At 41.3% G+C, this 23742-nt stretch overlaps 1 protein-coding gene across 1 annotated transcript; it reads right to left on the reverse strand.

Moving 5' to 3' along the window:
• Positions 1 to 1071: 1071 nt before the first annotated feature.
• On the reverse strand, positions 1072 to 21817 carry LOC109908752 (cytochrome b5-like). Its single transcript, XM_020507427.2, has 5 exons — positions 21569 to 21817; positions 11258 to 11386; positions 6342 to 6371; positions 6024 to 6046; positions 1072 to 5632 (listed from the first exon to the last, which is right to left on the reverse strand). Exons 1-5 carry the CDS (start codon positions 21701 to 21703, stop codon positions 5551 to 5553), a joined length of 399 nt encoding a protein of 132 aa, XP_020363016.1. The 5' UTR covers positions 21704 to 21817; the 3' UTR covers positions 1072 to 5550.
• Between the last annotated feature and the right edge of the window lie 1925 nt (positions 21818 to 23742).

A 23742-nucleotide genomic window follows, 5' to 3' on the forward strand; every position in this document is an offset into this window, starting at 1 on the left:
TTGCATCACAGTAGATAAAACCTGTCACAAAATCCATATAGGTCCTCTGCACAGACATCATGCCATGACATTTGGTTCACTTTGTTGGATTGTTCACCATATTTGGCCAAGCAAGTGGTAATATCTGTTAACATCAACAGCATCTCGATAGTCAAATCACGCATTTCATTAAAATGCCTATATTGTTAATCTCTGTGTAGATGATATCACATCACATGTTTCATCCAGAATATGAAAGTGACAAGTTTCCTCCTCATTCAAACCTAGGGCTATCACCATCTCAATAAAATTAAATAAAAAATACTTACAAATAAATCATTTAAAATATTTTATTTAACTAGGCAGTTAAGAACAAATTCTTATTCGCAATGATGGCCTACAAGGCAACAGCGGGTTAACTGCCTTGTTCAGGGGCAGAACAACAGATGTTTTACCTCATCAGCTCGGGGATTTGATCCACCAAACGTTTGGTTACTGGCCCAACACTCTAATCACTAGGCTACCCTGCAGCCCCACAAATAGGTAAGAACTACTGACACAAACAACCAAAGCTTCCCTGATGACATCCATTTTAATAATGGCCACTTTAATAATGGAACACTAGTCCCTTTACTAATGTTTACATACCACTTTACTCATCTCATATGTATATACTATTCAACTGTATTTTAGTCAATGCCACGCCAACATTACTCATCCTAATATTTATAGATTTCTTAATTCCATTATTTAACTTTTATATGTGTGTATTGTTGTGAATTGTCAAGATACTACTGCACTGTTGGAACTAGGAACACAAGCATTTTGCTACCGCAATAACATTGCTAAATATGTGTGACCAATACAAGTTTTCCAGTAGATGGTGCTCTATAACTATTCTACAAAGCCACAGACAAATTATATAATGGGAATGCACAGAGGTGGGTTTTGCAAAAGTAATACCCAATCAAAGTATGATAATAAAGTTAGAGGAATGTGACAAATTAGCATACTTTTGATGGTTTAATACCCGCTGTTTCTCTGTGGACCAAAGCTTAATTGTTGATATATGATCAAATAAACGACTTTAAACACCTTTTTTTGAATTATTTTATTTAAAAAACAAAAATGGAATATGTCAAATGACTTTTGAGCAGCTGTAGAACATTCAGTGGTGAGTTCCCCTGCCTTCTAACACCCTGGCAGTTTAAAAGCAGGGACAACCATGATATTTTACCCCAATTTTTTTTTTTTAACACATTGTACTGGTCATATGGGGTCAACTTAATCCCGATTAAAATGGCTCCCAAAGTGTGAGTCTCGACACAGCAGTCACTTAAAATCAGTGCAAGAATGTGGCCTTCTCTATGGAACATTGAGACCCATGTCACCAGAAATGTGAGACGAGTGGGTTAACAGTTTTGCATACTGGGTTTTGGGACCATTCGGTTCACAGTTGTGCATATGTTAAAATGCAAAGGTAAGATGTGAAGCACATAAGATATTATAGGCTGCTTTTATAAGCCTAAACTTCCATGTTCTGTTTCAATCACAGGGTTACAGTATGTTAGAGTAATAGTGATATGACAACATAAAAATATATAAAAGGTAACTGCCAAAATCATGGAAACTCAAGTAAATACAAAGGGATCCAAAGTATATTGAAAGCAGGTGCTTCCACACAGATGTGGTTCAAGGGTGAATTAAGCAATTCAAATTCCATGTATAAAAATGCTTTGCCCGGCCAGTGGATGACAATGCCCCCATCCACAGGTCACTCAATGGTTCGATGTGCATGAAAACGATGTAAACCATATGCCATGGCCATCTCAGTCACCAGAGGGGTATCCTACGAAGCAGATGAGGAGTTAGAGGTAACTTTAGTCAACTCGGGCTAACTGGACATACGAAAGTGGTTCACCTTTTAGCCAGGTAAATTTCTATGGCAACGAATCCTTCAGAACTAACCTGCTCCGGCGCAGGCTAACTCACTGCTAACTCCACTTACCCTGAATGAAATGACTGAGCTGTGAGTTGAGGACCAGTGAAATCAGATACCCTCCCTATTGCAAAGATTGCATTATTTCAATATAACTTGGCCATGGATTGATGTTTCAGCATTGTGTCAATGAAGAGTTTGGCATTTGACTAGCCATGTACGACAGGCATACACAGTTACAAGCCTGCTAGAGTTAGAGGCAAGCAGAGGAGCAATATCCACCGTCATAGTACAGATGAAGCCTGAGCTGGAATGTGAAGCTAACTGAAGCCGGTAAGCTTTAGAAAACACTGAGTAGATCTAGCTTGCTTCATAGAATACCGCTAAGATTTCAACCCAATTGAACACTTATGGGAGATTTCGGAGCGGCGCCCGAGACAGCGTTTCCACCACAAATAACAAAGTACCAAATTATGGGTGGTGTCGCATCCCTCAGAGCTCCAGCTGTTCTGGCTCATGGTAGCCCAATGCCATATTAAAACACCTTATTTTTTCCCCTTTATTTTGGCAGTTACCTGTCTATTTCAATTTTACATTCTCAATACATGAATCTACATTTGTCTAAAATCTCCATATGTAAATACATATTTTATTTATATATACACACAGTCATGTGAAAAAGCAAGTATAACCCCTGGAAAGTGGTCTTTAAAAAATACATACATAACCAGTCAAAAGTTTTGGACAGACCTACTCATGCCAGGGTTTTTATTTATTTTTACTATTTTCTACATTGTAGAATAATAGTGAAGACATCAAAACTATGAAATTACACATATGGAATTTTGTAGTAACCCCCAAAAAGTGTTAAACAAATTCTTCAAAGTAGCCACCCTTTGCCTTGACAGCTTTGCACACTCTTGGCATTCTCTCAACCAGCTTCATGAGGTAGTCACCTAGAATGCATTTAAATTAACAGGTGTGCCAAAAAGTAAAACATTTTAATGTATTTCCTTAATGAATTTGAGCCAATTGGTGTTGTGACATGGGTAGGGGTGGTATACAGAAGTTAGGCTTATTTGGTAAAAGACCAAGTCGATATTATGGCAAGAACAGCTCAAATAAGAGAAATGACAGTCCACCATCACTTTAAGACATGAAGGTCAGTCAATCTGGAAAATGTCAAGAAAATGTCAAGAACTTTTCAAGTTTCTTCAAGTGCAGTCGCAAAAACCACCAAGCGCTATGATGAAACTGGCTCTCACGAGGACCACCACTGGAATGGAAGACCCAGATTTACCTCTGCTGCAGAGCATAAGTTCATTAGAGTTACAGCCTCAGAAATTGCAGCCCAAATAAATGCTTCAGAGTTCAAGTAATAGACACATCACAACATCAATTGTTCAGAGGAGACTGCGTGAATCAGGCCTTCAGGTCAAATTTCTGAAAAGAAACCACTACTAAAGGACACCAATAAGAAGAGACTTGCCTGGGCCAAGAAACACGAGTAATGGCCAATAGATCGGTGGAAATCTCTCCATCGGTCTGATGAGTCTAAATTTGACATGTTTGGTTCCAACCGCCATGTCTTTGTGAGACGCACAGTAGGTGAACCGATGAGCTCTGCATTTGTGGTTCCCACCGTGAAGCATAGAGAAGGTGTGATGGTGCGTCGCTGGTTACACTGTCAGTGATTTATTTAGAATTCAAGGTACACTTAACCAGCATGGCTACCACAGCATTCTGCAAGTGATACGCCATCCCATCTGGTTTGCGCTTAGTGGGACTATCATTTGTTTTTCAACAGGACAATGACCCAACACAACTCCAGGCTGTGTAAGGGTTATATGACAAAGAAGGAGAGTGATGGAGTGCTGCATCAGATGACCTGGCCTCCACAATCCCCCGACCTCAACCCAATGGAGGTGGTTTGGGATGAGTTGGACCCGCAAAGTGAAGGAAAAGCAGCCAACAAGTGCTCAGCATGTGGGAACTCCTTCAAGACTGTTAGAAAAGCATTCCAGGTGAAGCTGGTTGAGAATGCCAAGAGTGTGCCAAGCTGTCATCAAGGCAAAGGGTGGCTACTTTGAAGAATCTAAAATATATTTTGATTTGTTTAACACTTTTGGTTACTACATGATTCCATAGTTTTGATGTCTTCACTATTATTCTACAATGTAGAAAATAGTAAAAATTAAGAATGAGTAGGTGTGTCCAAACCTTTGACTGGTACTGTATGTGTAATGTAAATATGGCTATTTGAGCTAAATTCCAACTACATTCATTGATAAAGGTAACCCAATCTAACAAATCACATAAAATTAACACTTTGAATATGTTTATGCAATCAAAAATCGAATTTCCTTATGCGGAAAAGATTGTACACCCCTACCTTTACCATCACATAATATTGCTAAAATTTGAACCAGAACCGGTGGAAATTATTAGAAAATCGTTAGAATGTAACTTGGGTGGGTCCAGCCTTCCAAAAAGATTTGAAACTTGGTCTGGTTTGGTCTTAACCAATTCAGCCCAAGAACTGACCGAAAGATGCTCATAGAAGTCTCTAAGATCCCCAAGGTAACATCAAGGGATCTTACAGGCCTCTCTTGCCACAATTAATGTCGAAGTGCCTGAGTCAACTGTCAGAGAGTGCACAAACTTGGCCTACATGGGAGGTCAGGAAGAAAGAAAGAAGCCTCTTCTCTCAAAAAAGAAAATCAAGACACGACTGACATTTGCCAGACAACACTTGGGTAAAGACCAAAACTACTTGAACAATGTGCTCTGGAAAGATGAGTCAAAGTTGGAGTTGCGATGCCAGAAACCATGTTTGGCAAAAATGAAACACTGCCTTTGAACAGAAGAACCTCTTACCAACTGTAAAGCATGGGTTTGGTAGCATTATGGTTTGGGGCTGATTATGGAATGGCTGAGTCAAGGCTCAGATCTCAATTCTGTCGAAATGCTGTGGGGGGACTTGAAGCAGGCCGTGCATGCAATAAAGCCCTCGAACATGGCACAGTTGAAGCAGTACTGTAAAGACGAGTGTGCAAAAATGAATCCCAGTCGATGTAAGAAACTGATAGACAGTGACAAAAAATGACTACATTAAGTTATTTCAGCCAAAAGGGGGCAACACCAGCTATTGAAGCTAGGTGTGTACTTATTCTTTCAGCACTGGAATTGCATTTCTGTACATTTTTTATGAATAAATGATTGCAAAGTAATCATTCAGTGTCATTGGTTAAACTAGGTTACCTTTATCTGTCAATAGTGTTCAAGTGAAGATTACATATCCATTTGTCCATATATGTTAAAAAATATATTTTAAAAATCCAGGAGATGTACTTAATTTTTCCATGACTGTATATATCAATATGTAAATCAGGAGAGGAAAATGAAGGTTAACACAATAACAAAATTATATGCCTTCATTGACATGATGCCGAGCGATTGGATGAAAAATATTCAATTAATCCTGTGTACTATAGTACTGCATATGAGCTGTACAAATCCCAAAAGGCAGCAATGGTTTCTCAGGGATCAAACGCAGGCTCTGTAGCTGTCATTCTGAAGCCAGTTATATTGATTGACATTTGATTTGCAAAGGTGACGAACGGATGGCGCAGTCACTTCTCCGACGTGTACATTTGGTACATCACCGTGACGACAGCCGCAGCCAAACAAGGGATCAACCAGTTTGTCCACCAACTGTTGAGGAGGGAGGAACAAGAGCTCACATACAATACATCAGTAAAACCATCAGCTGAAAGGGTACAAAAGGTGATAAAACGCAAATGTCATAGAAAAGCAATGTTGGTTCCCCATTAGATCACTGCAACAAATAGAAGATATACTTTATTCATCCAGACGGTAATTTGTCATCTGCTATTACCCAACCCCTCTGGTATATACACAAACAAACATTAGGTTGGAGAAGCTGGAGCAGAGATTTCTAAACAAACATGAGGAACCACATTTGCTTACATAAACACAAGCATCTGAAGCATCCATTACTCATGCAGATGCAAACTTGCAAGATTAAATTGTAAATTGATTTAAAAACCAAGAAACTGAAAAAGCATCAGGGGTGCCTACATACCTAGAGGTTTCCTTGAGTGGTTCCTGCAAGAAAATAAAAAAGTCCACAAATATTTACATGTATGTCTCAGTATCTTTGTGAATTTCAAACAGAAATTTGCATCCTGTAGTACTAACTCAAAAAAGTTCTGGGACATACATTGTAAATGTTTCATATGTGCTGTACATGTCAACTACAGGCGTTTTCAAAATGGCTCTTGAGTAAGGCAGCTTGCTGTCGAAACCTAACACCTTAGTATGTGTGCTGGAATATGAGTAGCGTAAATTGTCACATTTGAGATACAGTTGCCTGATATCCACATGAATTTGTTTTACTTACTGAAGGTTTGTCAATCTTCAGTCGGTCATCCTACACGAGAGAGTGAGGGAGATAGAAGAAGAGGGAGAGTGGGAGGAAAAGAGAAAGGTTGTTTATTATGCTATGAGAGTTGGCAGGTATTCAACAAATATAGGACCAGGCATTCCTTCCCCTTTAGATTACACTAGATGTGTAAGAAGCCTGAGAACTAAATTATTTATATCCTCAGCAGAAAAGCAGTCTACCAAAACAAACTAGACAGATTTTTTTGCAATTAAGTGTCACATCAGCCAACTGAAACCAGAATGATTAATCAATCATACCATTGCCATGATGTAGCCTACACATGTTATGCTGTGAAATCTAACATTTCACACTCAGAGGTGTCTATTTTAGCAGAACTATGGGACCACTTCCTACATAATATCATGGTCATCTGCATTCAATCAAGATGACATCCAGAGAATAAAAGGGTAGCCAATGGCATTCAATGAAGACAACAGGGCAGAAAACACAATCACAATACCCTACACTGTTGTGTTCAGCCTACTACTCCACTCACAGTGCCAGACTTGTCTTGAGCAGCGCCTCACACTCAGGTCACAGGAAGACCAACCAGGTCACAAGTCAGTATTCAAAGTTCATCCATGTCTGAGGACATTGGGATATGATGTGGAAACCGGCCACTAGGGGGTAACAGTCTTACCTTCAAGTAGGTTTAGATTTTGCTAGGGCGTTGAGGACGGTGACTGATTCCAAAAGGTTGCAAGATCGTATCCAGCAATAGAAATTTGTTTGACATTTTTGTTTTTAAGCCCATCCCAAACCTTAACCATAACCTTAAAAATGTGGCCTACATTTAACCTTAAAAACACTTTGAAAGTTGATGTTTGATAAAAATAAATGAGTGTCTAATTCTGACGTGAGACTGTGAGCTGGCATTGTGCAAGGGCCTGTGCGGTCGCTGTCGAATAGTAACTTTATGGTTGTCTGGGTGTTTTGTTTTTATCTGTATTCTAACAATCTAGTCCCACGCTTCCAAAGATAGATGAATTGTGCCTGCTTGCCCTGCTAACTCTGAAATAAAATACAACCTATAAATTACTTGTTCCTCTGGGATTAATTAAAACAAACACTACCAATAGAATAGAGGACTGGGCATGCCCCCATTCTCATCGACAGGGTTGTAGTGGAGCAGGTTGAGAGCTTCAAGTTCCTTGGTGTCCACATCACCAACAAACTAACATGGTCCAAGCACACCAAGCAATCATGAAGAGGGCGCAACAAAACCTATTCCCCCTCAGGAGACTGAAAAGATCTGCCCGAATCCAGCCTTATTGAAGCACCCCCAGATCGTCACCGATCCTCCTCCAAATTTCACAGCGGGTGCGAGACACCGTGACTTGTAGGCCTCTCCAAGTCTCACACCCACTATGAAATTTGGTGGAGGGTCGCTGATGATCTGGTGGTGCTTCAGCATGGCTGGAATCAGGCAGATTTGTCTTTGTGAAGGACACATGAATCAAGCCAAAATAAAAGCTCTAAATGACAATATTTGAGATTTGGGAGAATATAGAATAAAACGAAAAAATGTAATTTTACCCAACCGCATACCTGTAAATAGTAAAACCAAAGAAACTGATAATTTTGCAGTGGTCTCTTAATTTTTTCCAGAGCTGTATACTCAGTTTATTAGGTACACCCATTCAGTACTGGTTTGGACCCCCCTTTCCCTCCAGAACAGCCTGAATTGTTCAGGGCATTGATTCTACAAGTTGTTGGAAACGTTGGTCCATGCTGACGCAGTGGCATCATGCAGTTGCTGCAGATAGGACGGGGGTACATTCATGCTGCGACCAGCCCATTTCCATCTCAATGTTTCTCCACTCCTCTATTGTCCAGTGTTTTTTTGTTTGCCGCACTATTCTCAGTAAACCCTAGAATGGTGCATGAAAAGTCCAGGAGGTCAGCCGTTTCTGAGATATTGGATCCGGCCCGCCTGGCACCAACGATCATACCACGCTCAAAGTTGCTTAGGTCACTCATTTTGCCCATTCTAACGTTAAATCGAACACTAACTGAATGCCTCGATGCCGGTCTACCTGCTTTATATAGCAAGCCACGACCATGTAAAGTATCCAGTGAGTGTATTATCGATGGCTTACATCAAATTTTGGGTGGAATATTGGCTGTATGGTTCATAAATTATAGTATATTATATTTATTTTCCTAAATCATTCAATATGGTTACTGGGCTGTCTGATCATAATCTGACACTTATAGCCAGAAAGCTGTCTAAGAGCAGGTTTAACCTCTACTGTTAGAAAGCCGGATCAACTCAGAATACCTAAGAGTGAATTAAATAATTTTGAAAAAGCAATTAAGGGAATAAACTGGAATGATCGTGTCCTATACAGACGTGGAAGCTGATAGTCAGGTTTTTCTATCCACAATCCAGACTACAATGGAGAAATCTGGAAATTGATGAAAGAACGAGATTATGCTCTAAAAATTGCCCTAAAATCTAAATTAGAGCATGACAGACATAGGTTTACCATGTTGAGAAATAAGGTGATGAAAGAAATCAGACAGGCCATGGCAAACTTTTTTATTAACATAATTGGTGAAGCAAAGGGAAATTCTAAATTGATATGGGAGAATCTAAAATAGTTAAGGAAAGACCATAGTAACACTGCAAAAAGACTAGAAATCATGGTGAATAACAATCTAACACAGGATGCAGTCGAAATAGCAATAGCCTTCAATTCCTACTTTATTGACTGTCAGGGTACTGACACAGAACCCCTCCACTTGTTTCTTGGGCTCAGTGCTAGTGAATGACACTCAACCTGTCTTCATCATAAGGGAGGTTTCTGAGTCAAAGGTGAACAAGGTGATTAGCTCACTAAAGAACTCTAAAGCCAAAGATGTGTTCGGGATGGACTCTACCTTTCTTAAAAACTACAAAGAGTCACTCATTGGCCCCATTACTAAGGTCACCAACACATCTATTGGTCTCGGTGTGTTTCCAAGGGTATGGAAGTCGGCCATAATAACGGCCATCTTTAAATCAGGCGACCCTGCTGACGTGAGTAACTACAGGCCCATTAGTATACTACCTGTGGTGTCAAAGGTTGTTGAAAAGTGTGTAGCAGAACAACTGATTGCCCACCTCAACAACAGCCCCTTCACATTACACTCCATGCAGTTTGGCTTCAGAGCGAAACACTCCACAGAAACGGCCAACTGCTTTTTTCTGGAAAATGTGAAGTCCAAGATGGACAAAGGGGGTGCTGTTGGGGCTGTGTTTCTGGACCTAAGGAAGGCTTTTGATACTGTTAACCATGAGATTCTCATCACAAAATTGTCCAAGTTCAACTTTTCCCCTGATGCCTTGAGATGGATGAAATCATACCTTGAAGGCAGAACTCAGTGTGTCAGAGTGAGCAATGAGCTGTCGCCCACTCGTAGCTATGATGTGGGCGTGCCCCAAGGGTCAATACTGGGGCCCCTCCTGTTCAGCCTGTACATTAATGATCTGCCTTCTGTCTGTACTGGGTCTGAAGTTCAAATGTATGCAGATGATAGTGATATATGTGCATGCAAAGAGCAAACAACAAGCTGCACAAGAACTCACTACTGTAATGGTCCAGGTTACAAAGTGGCTCAGTGACTCGTGTTTGCATCTCAATGTGAAAAAAACTGTTTGCATGTTCTTCACAAAGAGGGCAACAGATGCTACTGAGCCAGATGTCTATGTGTCAGGGGAGAAGCTCCAGGTGGTATCCGATTTTAAGTACCATGGCATCATACTTGATTCCAACCTCTCTTTTAAAAAGCATGTGAAAAAGGTAATTCAAACAACCAAATTCGACCTAGCTAATTTCCGATTTATACGAAATTGTTTGACTACAGAGGTAGCAAAACTGTACTTCAAATCTATGATACTCCCCCACTTAACATACTGCTTGACTAGTTGGGCCCAAGCTTGCTGTACAACATTAAAACCTATTCAGTCTGTCTACAAACAGGCTCTCAAAGTGCTTGATAGGAAGCCCAATAGCCATCATCATTGTCACATCCTTAGAAAGCATGAGCTCTCTTAACTGCACCACATATCACACTTTCACAAAATGCTTGAAGACATGGCTAAAGGTCAATCAGATTTGTGAACATGGTCCCTAGCTGTGTGTTGCCGCTCTCCATGTTGTCTGTTGTCTGTAGCTTGTGAGGTGTGGAAATACTTTGTTGCTTTTATGAATCTTTTGTCTTGCTGCTTTTTGTTTTATGTTGCTCTGTCTGTATGCTACGTCTTGCTTGTCCTATGTTGCTATGTCTTGCTTGTTCTATGTTGCTATTGTCTATATTGTAATTGTTTTTAATAACCTGCCCAGGTTGAAAATTAGCCGGCTGGCTAAAACCGGCACTTTTACTGAAACGTTGATTAATGTGCACTGTCCCTGTAAAAATAAAAATAAACTCAAACTCAAACTTATCTCATGACAATTTGATGAAACCACAAATCTTTCAGGCAAACAATGTTTCCTTTTGCTCATGGCTGTGGGAAGGTGTACCCAGTGGTGGTACAGTGGTGTACCCGGTGTACCCAGTGGTGTAGTGGAGGGTAACTGTACGTGAAACACGAGCTACGCACCATTTTTATTTTGCTCGCGTTTACTCACCTTTAGTGTAAAAATGCATTGAAAAGTTTAGGGAGCGTTACTTTACTCACCGGGAACGGCGATTAGCACTTACCCACCTATTTTCTTTACTACTACAACATCACTGTGTATACCCCTTTCTGTCCAATTAGGTCATTTCTGATGATTTATGGGACAGACCCCTTTTGGCTCAAGAGCACCCCCAGAGGCAAACGTTTTCTTATAGCCTATAAATAAAATAAAAAAACAGGTCTAAGGTACAGAAGGAGTGCTTACTGGATGCAGTTCTCCAATGACCATGTTGGCAGCCATCTCCCTGGCATCTGAGGAGTGTCCGACATCTTCAAAGCTCTCTGTGGCATCGCCGCCGGCCTGCTCTCTCAAGACCTCCTCTCCACCTGGGTGCTGTAATATACATGTCAGAATCAATCAATTTAGGCTTAATAAATTGCATTCTAGGTGTCCATTCCCATTGTTTTGCACTAAAACTTGATGCTAAACTGTAGCTATATAGACAAAACCACATCTTGGATCAGTGGTTCTCTGTGTTCAGACTAGGGTAGGGATCCTCAAACTTTTCCACTCAAGCCCCCCTTCCAGCATTGGGGAAGATTTCATGCCTGCGCCACATCAACTTCTATGGGCACAAGCACTGTTCACACCCCTCTTGTTGGCAGAGAAAAAAAGTTTGCGTATTTCCTGTAATTCTGAACATTTTTACAGAGAAAATGTTAAAGCAAATTTTCTTGTAATTCTATACATTTTGCCATGTCCAATGAGTATTCATATGATATTTGACTGACTAAAACATTACAACTAGCCCATGTCAGCTATAAAATATTAGGCCTACTCATCTTGTTGGCTGACGAAAAGTAGGCTAAATGTGGACAGTTCTTCTAACATCTTCAATATGTGCCTCAGAATTCGATAAGAGGGACGCGTGCAGTTGCCTCCACGATGTGTCCGTCTTCACTTGTAGCCTACTTAGCTGATATGCCTGTGAAAAGGACCCCACATCAAGTGACGGGCATTGGCTAATAAGAATTGAGAATTCTGAGAAAGCCACGTGAGTGAGGTTTTTTGGAGCTCGGCAGCCAGGAGAAGAGAATTACAATTACTATATTCAGCCCAAGGGCACAACGGCCACAAAAGGCATTTTTCGGGGGCATTATGGCCACACAAGGGGGATGCCGCTGGGAAATTCAAGGCCTGGTGAGAATATTATCAAATGCTTGTCAAAATTGTGAATGAGAGACTGATGAAGTGTGTGCAGCCTGCACAAGAAACAAAACAGAGCACATGCCTTTCATGCAACTTTTTCCAAATCATTAGTCGAATCAGTCGGCCTTAGAATGCATTTAAAATGTAAACATATAGCCCAACATTTGTATCACAACTAAATTAAGAATAGGTAGCGGCAGGGTAGCCTAGTGGTTAGAGTGTTGGACTAGTAACCGGAAGGTTGCAAGTTCAAACCCCCGAGCTGACAAGGTACAAATCTGTTGTTCTGCCCCTGAACAGGCAGTTAACCCACTGTTCCTAGGCCGTCATTGAAAATAAGAATTTGTTCTTAACTGACTTGCCTAGTTAAATAAAGGTTAAAAAAAATATAGGAGGAGCTGTTTCTTTGTTAACTACTCAACACAGAATAGCCGTATGTGCGCACTTCTTTGGAAATCGTTTGGATATTTTCTCCGTTCTCTTTTATTCAGCTATGTTCAATTGTATTCTACATACCACTACAAATAATGCCACGGAATTCTAAGCAAATCTTGTCTGCTTAATGAACTAGTGTAGCCCACAGCCATACGGCATAGTCAGATCAGGGCCCAACATAAGGACAACTCAAAGTATGCTATTCTCTTCTTCTGAAATAGACTATTTTCTTTAGACCCTTCGAAAATAAATAATGGATTTATTGTGATGTGTAGGCTATATTAAATGGATTTATTTGACTTTTTAAAATGAAGATGTTCCAAAGGTCTGCATCAGTGGCTTGTAGGCTGTGTGGAAGCCAGGAGAATGTGTCATGGTCAATTACTGAGAGACCGGCGGTTATTTTCTTGACAATCACCGGCTGACAAAATGTCATGACTACCACAGCCCTAATTGCACCTTGTGCACTCTACTAAGACAACTTTCAAGAGTAAGAGTAAGTTGAAAACCGGACTGAGTTCCTTTTGGGGGGGGGCACACAGTTTGGGAACCACTGGACTAGGGTGTCCACAACATTAGGTAAATCTGTAATTTTAGTATCCAAGTTTAAATCATATTTAAATCCTCTTTCAGCAAAACCTATTCTGCTAGTTACATGTGTTATTCAAGACACAGAGGTATAGCATTTTTTGTATAATATTATAGAAACTTGTGAAAAAATCTTGAACACACACCTATATTTGGAGACTGGAAACAAGTTGAAACCAATGGAACAGTAAGAATTGACATGCTTGACCTATTGAGTGTTATTGGCCTAAATAAGAAATCCACAAATTTCCCTATAAACTTATGTAAGGTAGCCTCGTGAAAACACAACTGAATGCTATTATTTACCCTACTCAAATTGAACAATGTAGAATAGTACTTCATTGCTCTTCACTACTTGGCTTCCAATCCCCAGAAACAAACACACAACATATTTTGGGGGAACACAGGGTCAGCAACAGCGTAGCTCTGGAGAAGCCCTGGAGAAGTTAAGGGTTCCATTTCTTGCTCAAGGGTAAAACAGTAGTGGATATGGTCTGAAACCAGAAGCCTTCCAATTGTCAGTTCAGTTCCCAGTTCAGTTTTTGACTTCCGGCGCCGACAGAGATGGCCGCCTCGCTTCGCGTTCCTAGGAAACTATGCAGTTTTTTGTTTTTTTACGTGTTATTTCTTACATTAGTACCCCAGGTCATCTTAGGTTTCATTACATACAGTCGAGAAGAACTACTGAATATAAGAACAGCGTCAACTCACCATCAGTACGACCAAGAATATGTTTTTTGCGACGCGGATCCTGTGTTCTGCCTTACAAAACGGGACAGCGGAATGGATCCCATGCAGCGACCCAAAAAAACGACTCCGAAAAAGAGGGAAACGAGGCGGTCTTCTGGTAAGACTCAGGAGACGGGCACATCGTGCACCACTCCCTAGCATTCTTCTCGCCAATGTCCAGTCTCTTGACAACAAGGTTGATGAAATCCGAGCAAGGGTAGCATTCCAGAGGGACATCAGAGACTGTAACGTTCTTTGCTTCACGGAAACATGGCTCACTGGAGAGACGCTATCGGAGTTGGTGCAGCCAACTGGTTTCTCCACGCATCGCGCCGACAGAAACAAACATCTTTCTGGTAAGAAGAGGGGCGGGGGTGTATGCCTTATGACTAACGAGACATGGTGTGATGAAAGAAACATACAGGAACTCAAATCCTTCTGTTCACCTGATTTAGAATTCCTCACAATCAAATGTCGACCACATTATCTACCAAGAGAATTCTCTTCGATTATAATCACAGCCGTATATATCCCCCCCCAAGCAGACACATCGATGGCTCTGAACGAACTTTATTTGACTCTTTGCAAACTGGAATCCATTTATCCGGAGGCTGCATTCATTGTAGCTGGGGATTTTAACAAGGCTAATCTGAAAACAAGAAAAAAAAATTTTATCAGCATGTCGATTGCGCAACCAGGGGTGGAAAAACCTTGGATCATTGTTACTCTAACTTCCGCGACGCATATAAGGCCATGCCCCGCCCTCCTTTCGGAAAAGCTGACCACGACTCCATTTTGTTGATCCCTGCCCACGCTGAGGTCTGTCCAACACTGGTCCGACCAAGCTGACTCCACACTCCAAGACTGCTTCCATCACGTGGACTGGGATATGTTTCGTATTGCGTCAGATAGCAATATTGACGAATACGCTGATTCGGTGTGCGAGTTCATTAGAACGTGCGTTGAAGATGTCGTTCCCATAGCAGCGATTAAAACATTCCCTAACCAGAAACCGTGGATTGATGGCAGCATTCGCGTGAAACTGAAAGTGCGAACTACTGCTTTTAATCAGGGCAAGGTGACTGGTAACATGACTGAATACAAACAGTGCAGCTATTCCCTCCGCAAGGCTATCAAACAAGCTAAGCGTCAGTACAGAGACAAAGTAGAATCTCAATTCAACGGCTCAGACACAAGAGGCATGTGGCAGGGTCTACAGTCAATCACGGACTACAAGAAGAAATCCAGCCCAGTCACGGACCAGGATGTCTTGCTCCCAGGCAGACTAAATAACTTTTTTATCCGCTTTGAGGACAATACAGTGCCACTGACACGGCCTGCAACGGAAACATGCGGACTCTCCTTCACTGCAGCCGAGGTGAGTAAGACATTTAAACGTGTTAACCCTCGCAAGGCTGCAGGCCCAGACGGCATCCCCAGCCGCACCCTCAGAGCATGCGCAGACCAGCTGGCCGGTGTGTTTACGGACATATTCAACCAATCCCTACACCAGTCTGCTGTTCCCACATGCTTCAAGAGGGCCACCATTGTTCCTGTTCCCAAGAAAGCTAAGGTAACTGAGCTAAACGACTACCGCCCCGTAGCACTCACTTCCGTCATCATGAAGTGCTTTGAGAGACTAGTCAAGGACCATATCACCTCCACCCTACCTGACACCCTAGACCCACTCCAATTTGCTTACCTCCCAAATAGGTCCACAGACGATGCAATCTCAACCACACTGCACACTGCCCTAACCCATCTGGACAAGAGGAATACCTATGTGAGGATGCTGTTCATCGACTACAGCTCGGCATTCAACACCATAGTACCCTCCAAGCTCGTCATCAAGCTCGAGACCCTGGGTCTCGACCCCGCCCTGTGCAACTGGGTACTGGACTTCCTGACGGGCCGCCCCCAGGTGGTGAGGGTAGGCAACAACATCGCCACCCCGCTGATCCTCAACACTGGGGCCCCACAAGGGTGCGTTCTGAGCCCTCTCCTGTACTTCCTGTTCACCCACGACTGCGTGGCCAGGCACGCCTCCAACTCAATCATCAAGTTTGCGGACGACACAACAGTGGTAGGCTTGATTACCAACAACGACGAGACTGCCTACAGGGAGGAGGTGAGGGCCCTCGGAGTGTGGTGTCAGGAAAATAACCTCACACTCAACGTCAACAAAACTAAGGAGATGATTGTGGACTTCAGGAAACAGCAGAGGGAACACCCCCCTATCCACATCGATGGAACAGTAGTGGAGAGGGTAGCAAGTTTTAAGTTCCTCGGCATTCACATCACAGACAAACTGAATTGGTCCACTCACACAGACAGCATCGTGAAGAAGGCGCAGCAGCGCCTCTTCAACCTCAGGAGGCTGAAGAAATCCGGCTTGTCACCAAAAGCACTCACAAAGTTCTACAGATGCACAATCGAGAGCATCCTGGCGGGCTGTAACACCGCCTGGTACGGCAACTGCTCCGCCCACAACCGTAAGGCTCTCCAGAGGGTAGTGAGGTCTGCACAACGCATCACCGGGGGCAAACTACCTGCCCTCCAGGACACCTACACCACCCGATGTTACAGGAAGGCCATAAAGATCATCAAGGACATCAACCACCCGAGCCACTGCCTGTTCACCCCGCTATCATCCAGAAGGCGAGGTCAGTAAAGGTGCATCAAAGCTGGGACCGAGACTGAAAAACAGCTTCTATCTCAAGGCCATCAGACTGTTAAACAGCCACCACTAACATTGAGTGGCTGCTGCCAACACACTGACACTGACTCAACTCCAGCCACTTTAATAATGGGAATTGATGGGAAATGTAAATATATCACTAGCCACTTTAAACAATGCTACCTTATATAATGTTACATACCCTACATTATTCTTCTCATATGCATACGTATATACTGCACTCTATATCATCGACTGCATCCTTATGTAATACATGTATCACTAGCCACTTTAACTATGCACTTTGTTTACATACTCATCTCATATGTATATACTGTACTCGATACCTTCTACTGTATCTTGCCTATGCTGCTCTGTACCATCACTCATTCATATATCTTATGTACATATTCTTTATCCCCTTACACCGTGTATAAGACAGTAGTTTTGGAATTGTTAGTTAGATTACTTGTTGGTTATTACTGCATTGTCGGAACTAGAAGCACAAGCATTTCGCTACACTCGCATTAACATCTGCTAACCATGTGTATGTGACAAATAAATTTGATTTGACTCTTCATCACCCAAACTGGGACTTTAACCAGCGACCTTCTGGCTAATGGTCTTCCTTCATCACCTCTGAGCTACTTACCCTGTACTATCTGATTGAAAGATTAAATTAATCTGTAACCAGGACAATGTGTGAACTCGGATAGGAATTGTGACTTGACAGGTTTTGGGGATATTCAGTGTCCACGATTGAACCCAGTCTTTCAAAGGACGGATCAGAAAGCTTGCGGACTGCTTTACTTGTCTAATTGTGATACTATTTTATCTGCCCTTATCTTATTATCCATAGACTACAATGTAATAACAATAAACTAGGCCATCCAAAGTGCAAAGAAACCCAGGAGAGAAAACATATCAAATTGTATTTGTCACATACACATGGTTAGCAGATGTTAATGCAAGTGTGGTGAAATGCTTGTGCTTCTAGTTCCAACCATGCAGTAATATCTAACAAGTAATCTAACCTAACAATTTCACAACAACTACCTCATACACACAAGGAATGTAAAGGAATGAATAAGAATATGTACATAAAAATATATGAATGAGTGATGGCCGCACGGCATAGGCAAGATGCAGTAGATGGTATAGAGTACAGTATATACATATGAGATGAGTAATGTAGGGTATGTAAACATTATAAAGTGGCATTTGTTTTTAGTGACAAGCGCGAATTTCTTCAGCCTCCTGAGGTTGAAGAGGTGCTGCTGCGCCTTCTTCACCACGCGGTCTGTGTGGGTGGACCATTTCAGTTTGTCCTTGATGTGTACGCTGAGGAACTTTTAAATAACGTTCCACTCTCTCCACTACTGTCCCTTCAATGTGGATAGGGGGCTGCGCTCTCTGCTGTTTCCTGAAGTCCACGACAATCTCCTTTGTTTTGTTGACATTGAGTTTGATGTCACTTTCCTGACACCACACTCCGAAGGCCCTCACCTCCTCCCTGTAGGCCGTCCCGTCGTTGTTGGTAATCAAGCCTACCACTGTAGTGTCGTCTGCAAACTTGATAATTGAGTTGGAGGCGTGCATGGCCACACAGTCGTGGGTCAATAAGGAGTACAGGATAGGGCTGAGAATGCACCCTTGTGGGGCCCCAGTGTTGAGGATCAGCGGGGTGGCGATGTTGTTACCTACCCTCACCACCTGGGGGGGGGCGGCCCGTCAGGAAGTCCAAGATCCAGTTGCACAAGGCGGGGTAAACAACCTAGAACCTAGCTAGGTAAACAACGAACCTAGCTAGGTAAACAACATGTAAGATCACACACACGTTAGTTGGCTGGCTCGTTAGCTGATGGGTGCTAGTTAAACCACAATGAACAGTGCCAAATCATGTCATTACTACCCTGCATAAATCTGCTGGGAGCTGACCAACGAAGTTCAATGTTAGCTAGCTAACATTAGGCTCTAACTAGCAAAGCTAATGGATTGGGGATATGAATAATAACACCATACACACAACGTTAGCTAGGGAGCCAGCCAGCTAATGTTAGCTAGCTAACAGTACACTTTAGCTTAATACATGTAACTAGCTAGCTAGGTAAACAATGAACCTAGCTAGGTAAACACCATGTAATATCACACACACACACATCACAACGTTAGCTAAAGTTAGCTAGGGAGCCAGGCAGCTAACGCTAGCTAACAGTACACGTTAGCTAGAGATATGTAAACAATGAACCTAGCCAGGTAAACATGTAATATCACACACATCATGAGCCAGCCAGCTAACGTTAGCTAGTTAAACAATGGATAATAACGTTATACACGTAGCGTTAGCTAGGGAGCCAGCCAGCTAACTAGCTAACAGTACACTTGAGCTTGAAATGAAACCACTCTTTCAAAATGTGTGTAATATCTGAAAATGGAGCTAGCTAGACTATCTTACCCGTATACATCATCATGCATGATGGACAGGTCTCCCTGTTAGGGAACCATGCCACAAATGCCCTTAGTTTGAAGACGTAATCCAGAAACAGGTGTTTTTTCCATCTCCTTAGCTGTCATACTCTAATTCCACTGATTTCAAAACTTGATCCTCCAGAAAGTGGAGAGCAACACTTATGCAGCTACATTTAAAAAAACTGCGTTTGACAGGATTAACACAGACTGAGCTCAAACAGACAGAAGCCTTCTATTTGGCAGGCCAATCCGAACTCCTCTCTCAGCATGTCCAGCCCACTAATTATCTCAGCCAAACATGGCTAGTGGGAAGTTTGCTTACTTTTTCTGTGGTTTACCAAGAAGGCTCGAAATTTAACTATTTTATTCGTATTTACAGATGAAATACAAGTTTGTTATTAATGGACATGAAAGTTCACATGTTACAGAAGGCATTTCTGCAAAAAAAATACCATAAATTTAAAAATAACAAACATTCAAATGGCTATCCTGGGAAGTCGTGACTTGCGACATACGCCTAGTACCTGAAACGGGTCACATGAGAGGCAATTTAGCATTTAGGATTCTTTATCTGTAATTGGTTATGATAAATAAGCCATTGTTGCATGCGGTTGGCATATTGATAAATGCGCACATATTTTTTTTCCAGTGCGGGGCGATTACTCAAAAAAGAAAATCATGCGAGTACTCAGTCACTAAAGTTCAAATGCCCATCTCTAATTGCAATTCGACATTTATTGCGATTAGATACTGGGATTTTATTGCAATTCAATGTTCCAAACATATTGCTCACCATATGTCTGCTGCAGAGGGCCAAGAGAAAACAAGTTTTGATCAGTCATGTAAATATAAGCACTGAAAACAAAATAGCTCCTTATTTAAAAAGAAGATGGAGAACAAGCTACGAATGAAAAAAATACTGGAGTTTTGATGCAACTAGCGCAAAAATAATATTGCAATATTGTCGTTTCCCCCCCTATCACTATTGTACCAACCTGGACCCAGGTGTAGACATAACATAGTACATGTAAATCTGTGACACTCAGATTAGTATGATCCGGTATGTTACGTTTCGTTTGGTATAGATTCATTTGTGAATGTCCATCATCCATTTCATATGATACATGTTACAAATTACAATTCAGATGATACGAATTGCAAATCGTACAATGTGTTACAAATTTGCCAGACGTTAAATATGTTACAATGTACAATTTGTTAGGTGGCTAACGTTAGCTAGGCTAAGGTTTGGGATAAATTGAAGGTTGTGGTGTTAAGGTAAGGGTTAGCTAACATGCTAAGTAGTTGCAAAGTAGCTCAAAAGTAGTAGTTGCAAAGTTGCTAATTAGCCTAGCAAAAATATTTCATGATGTGATTTGAAACACGCAACATTTTGGTTGCTAGACAATGGCATTATATGCTAACCTATCCTCCCCGACCAAACTCTCCTTTCGTGTTTGGCGTAACCCTTGTAAGTCCTAAACCCTTAGATCATGGAATTGTTTTAAGATCGTCATAAAATGTATAACTTAGCCTCTTGATTTAGAATTTTAGGCATATAACATTTTTTTTATGAAACATTGAATTGAACAAGGAGAGACAGCAACAAACCAAGCTTACTCGCACTATAGTAGAATAATAGCTGCTATAGCTACGTCATTTATCATCCAATATGACTACGTAGTACCTGTCTTGACTGTATCAAACCAGGAGAAGCTAGTTAAGTTAGCTAGCTAGGCTAATTCAGTCTGCATGCACTTTATTGTCCTACTCAGTTACAAACAACTCCATTCAGAATATAAAGTAGCAGCCTAGTTGTTGGCTCTTGGTCATTGTAGCCTATCCTTCTCCTTGAACTATGAATTCCATCTTCCTCCATTGATTAGATGTCTCCTAACTTTTGCCCTACAACAAGCGACACGCACAATTCATGAAAATCAAAGAGCAGCAGCATAAATTATGCCATTTCTCTCCCTAATGCAACAGCCTTACGTAACAATACCAAACATTGCCTATGTTATCACACTCATGTGACTGATTATGTTTACTGTGTTACGTATCGTTCGAGGCCAGGCTGATACTTTTTTTGTTTTACTCTAAAGTTCGTGCGTCGTTCTCCCTATCCTCACATAATGAAAATGTATTTATTGACTTCGCACACAATAGTACGAAATGTTGCCATGGATAATTACCTGTTGGCTATGGCTATTATGGATAAGCATATATTAAGTCAAATGTGATGGGCTATAACATTGGGGGCGGCAGGTAGCCTAGTGGACAGTAACCGAAAATTAGCTGGATCGAATCCCCGAACTGACAAGGTAAAAATCTGTCATTCTGCAACTGAACAACGCAGTTCCCCTGTATATCGTCATTGTAAATAAGAATGTGTTATAAGCTGACTTACCTAGTTTAAATAAAGTTTTTTTTTTTTAACATGAACTATTCGTGTAGCACAATTTTCTCACCTCCTCCAAAAATGTGGTGACATCGTAGACTTTATGGTTGATTATAATCCATGTACTCTTGAATGAATTTCGTTCCTCGATTTCCGACAATCGGTAGTATTTTACAGCGTGTCCGTTCTCGTCTTTATCCTCCATTTATCTTTTCAATAAATATATCTGATATGAATGTGAATCCAGAATGTTACAATCTATCAAATGATTCGAAGTAAGAACAGAGTTCAGAGTTTTATTGTAGGTCATGGTGCGTATCAGGAACCGCCCATAGATTTGCCCATGATTGCGGTGATTGGTTATTTTTATTTTTATTTTTCATTCGGAGGCTCTCTTATTGGTGTAACCCATGTCAGTCTGTCCCTGAAGAGAAAACTCATTCATGATGATGAGTAGGCTAAAGTTCATAAAAGTTCATCTCGAGGACCTATTTCTTACGCAATAAAACAGATAGGCATGCCTTTCTACCTGTGCATTATGTAGGCCTATTGCATGATTCCCCAAAAATATGCTAACAAATAACGAAATGGGAAGAGGAAAAAAAGAAGGAAAAAAAAAAATATATATAACGATATGGGGGACGTGCGGCTCTAACTATTTGTTCTTTGGGCTACTCTATATTCTAATGTAAAACAATAAATACATACAAAACAGTATACTGTAGGATTTATGGGCTTCAGTAAATGCTATTGATTGATTATACATTGGTTGGATAACCTTGATAATTCTGTGATTAAACATCCACACCAGCAAATACAACATTTTTCGGGCTGAAAGATGATGGCCAAAGTTTACACATGATGTAGCACAACAGTTTAAGTCAGTACGTCATCTTTAGTCAAAGTATGATACACTATATACACAAAAATATGTGGACACCCCTTCAAATGAATGGCTTTGGCAATTTAAGCCACAACCGTTGCTGACAGTGTACTTAAGAGCTCAGTGACTTTCAACTTGGCAACCATCATAGGATGCCACTTTTCCAACAAGTCAGTTTGTCAAATGTATGTCCTGCTAGAGCTGCCTGGTCAACTGTAAGTGCTGTTATTGTGAAGTGGAAATGTCTAGGAGCAACAACGGCTCAGCTGCAAAGTGGTAGTCCACACAGGCTCACAGAAAGGGACCGCCAAGTGCTGAAGTGCGTATGCAAAATACACATATGTATGGTCATATTCTTTATATTTTATTTTGTTTGTAATTTTATGGGGCCATCCCTTGTAGAATTTTCTAGGCCTCCTAGGAATTTGCATTTAAAATATTGTGTATTAGTACTGCCACTAGGCGGCGCTGTGGCGTCAAATGGGAGCATTAGTGAGATTGTGAGTTCTTGGAGATTTCTTCTTCAATCTTGGAGAATATCTACTACTGAACACCACTAACATTTCTCCATCTCATCATTTTATCCTGTTATTTCAGGTATGTAGGCCCAGAAAACTGTACAGACAATGCCTTCATCAAACAACACTGTTTCACAAAGAATCAGTGACATGGCAGGAGATGTTTTGAAACAATTACTGCTTCCCATACAAGCCAACAGATGTGGCGGGCCTAGCACAGCTCCTGGTATATATCAGTTACGTTTATGGAGGGTCAATTAAGGAAGACATCCTCTTCTGCAAACCACTGGAAACCAGGACAACATGAAAGGATATTTTTTAAGTACTGGACAGCTTTGTGACATCAAATGGACTTGGTCAAGATGTGTTGGTATGACAGGGAGACAGTGGAGCGGTAATGCGCGTGCAAGCAGTTGCTCCCAATGCCACTTGGGTACACTGCAGCATCCACGAGAGGCTCTTGCTGCCAATGGAATGCCTGACAACTTGAAAGATGTTTTGGGCACTACAATGAACATTTTTAACTTTGTTAAAACTCAATACTTTGTTAAAACTCTCGTGCATTTTCTGCATTATGCAATGATATGGGCAGTGACCATGTAAAGCTTTTACAACATACAGAAGTGTGCTGGTTATCAAGGGGCAAAGTATTGACATGTTTTTTTTAATTTAGAGACAAGCTTAAAATTTTCTTTACTGACCATAATATTCACTTGTCTGACCGCTTGCATGACACCGAGTTTCTCTGACAACTGGCCTATCTGGGTGATGTTTTTTCTCGCCTGAATGATCTGAATCATTGAGGCTATGATTAAGAAGTTTGAGCTCTTTTCTGTCTGCATT

This window comes from Oncorhynchus kisutch, linkage group LG18, assembly GCF_002021735.2.
Source record: "Oncorhynchus kisutch isolate 150728-3 linkage group LG18, Okis_V2, whole genome shotgun sequence".
Lineage (NCBI taxonomy): Eukaryota > Metazoa > Chordata > Actinopteri > Salmoniformes > Salmonidae > Oncorhynchus > Oncorhynchus kisutch.

What these genes read in the sequence shown, in the direction of transcription:
- LOC109908752 (XM_020507427.2), bottom strand. Translation starts at nt 21,703, where the DNA reads ATGGAGGATAAAGACGAGAACGGACACGCTGTAAAATACTACCGATTG. An exon ending in TGAAGATTGACAAACCTTCA is followed by an intron (nt 6,047 to 6,341) that starts GTAAGTAAAACA and finishes ATTTTCTTGCAG; the next exon opens with GAACCACTCAAGGAAACCTC. An exon ending in CCACTCAAGGAAACCTCTAG is followed by an intron (nt 5,633 to 6,023) that starts GTATGTAGGCAC and finishes CCTCCTCAACAG; the next exon opens with TTGGTGGACAAACTGGTTGA.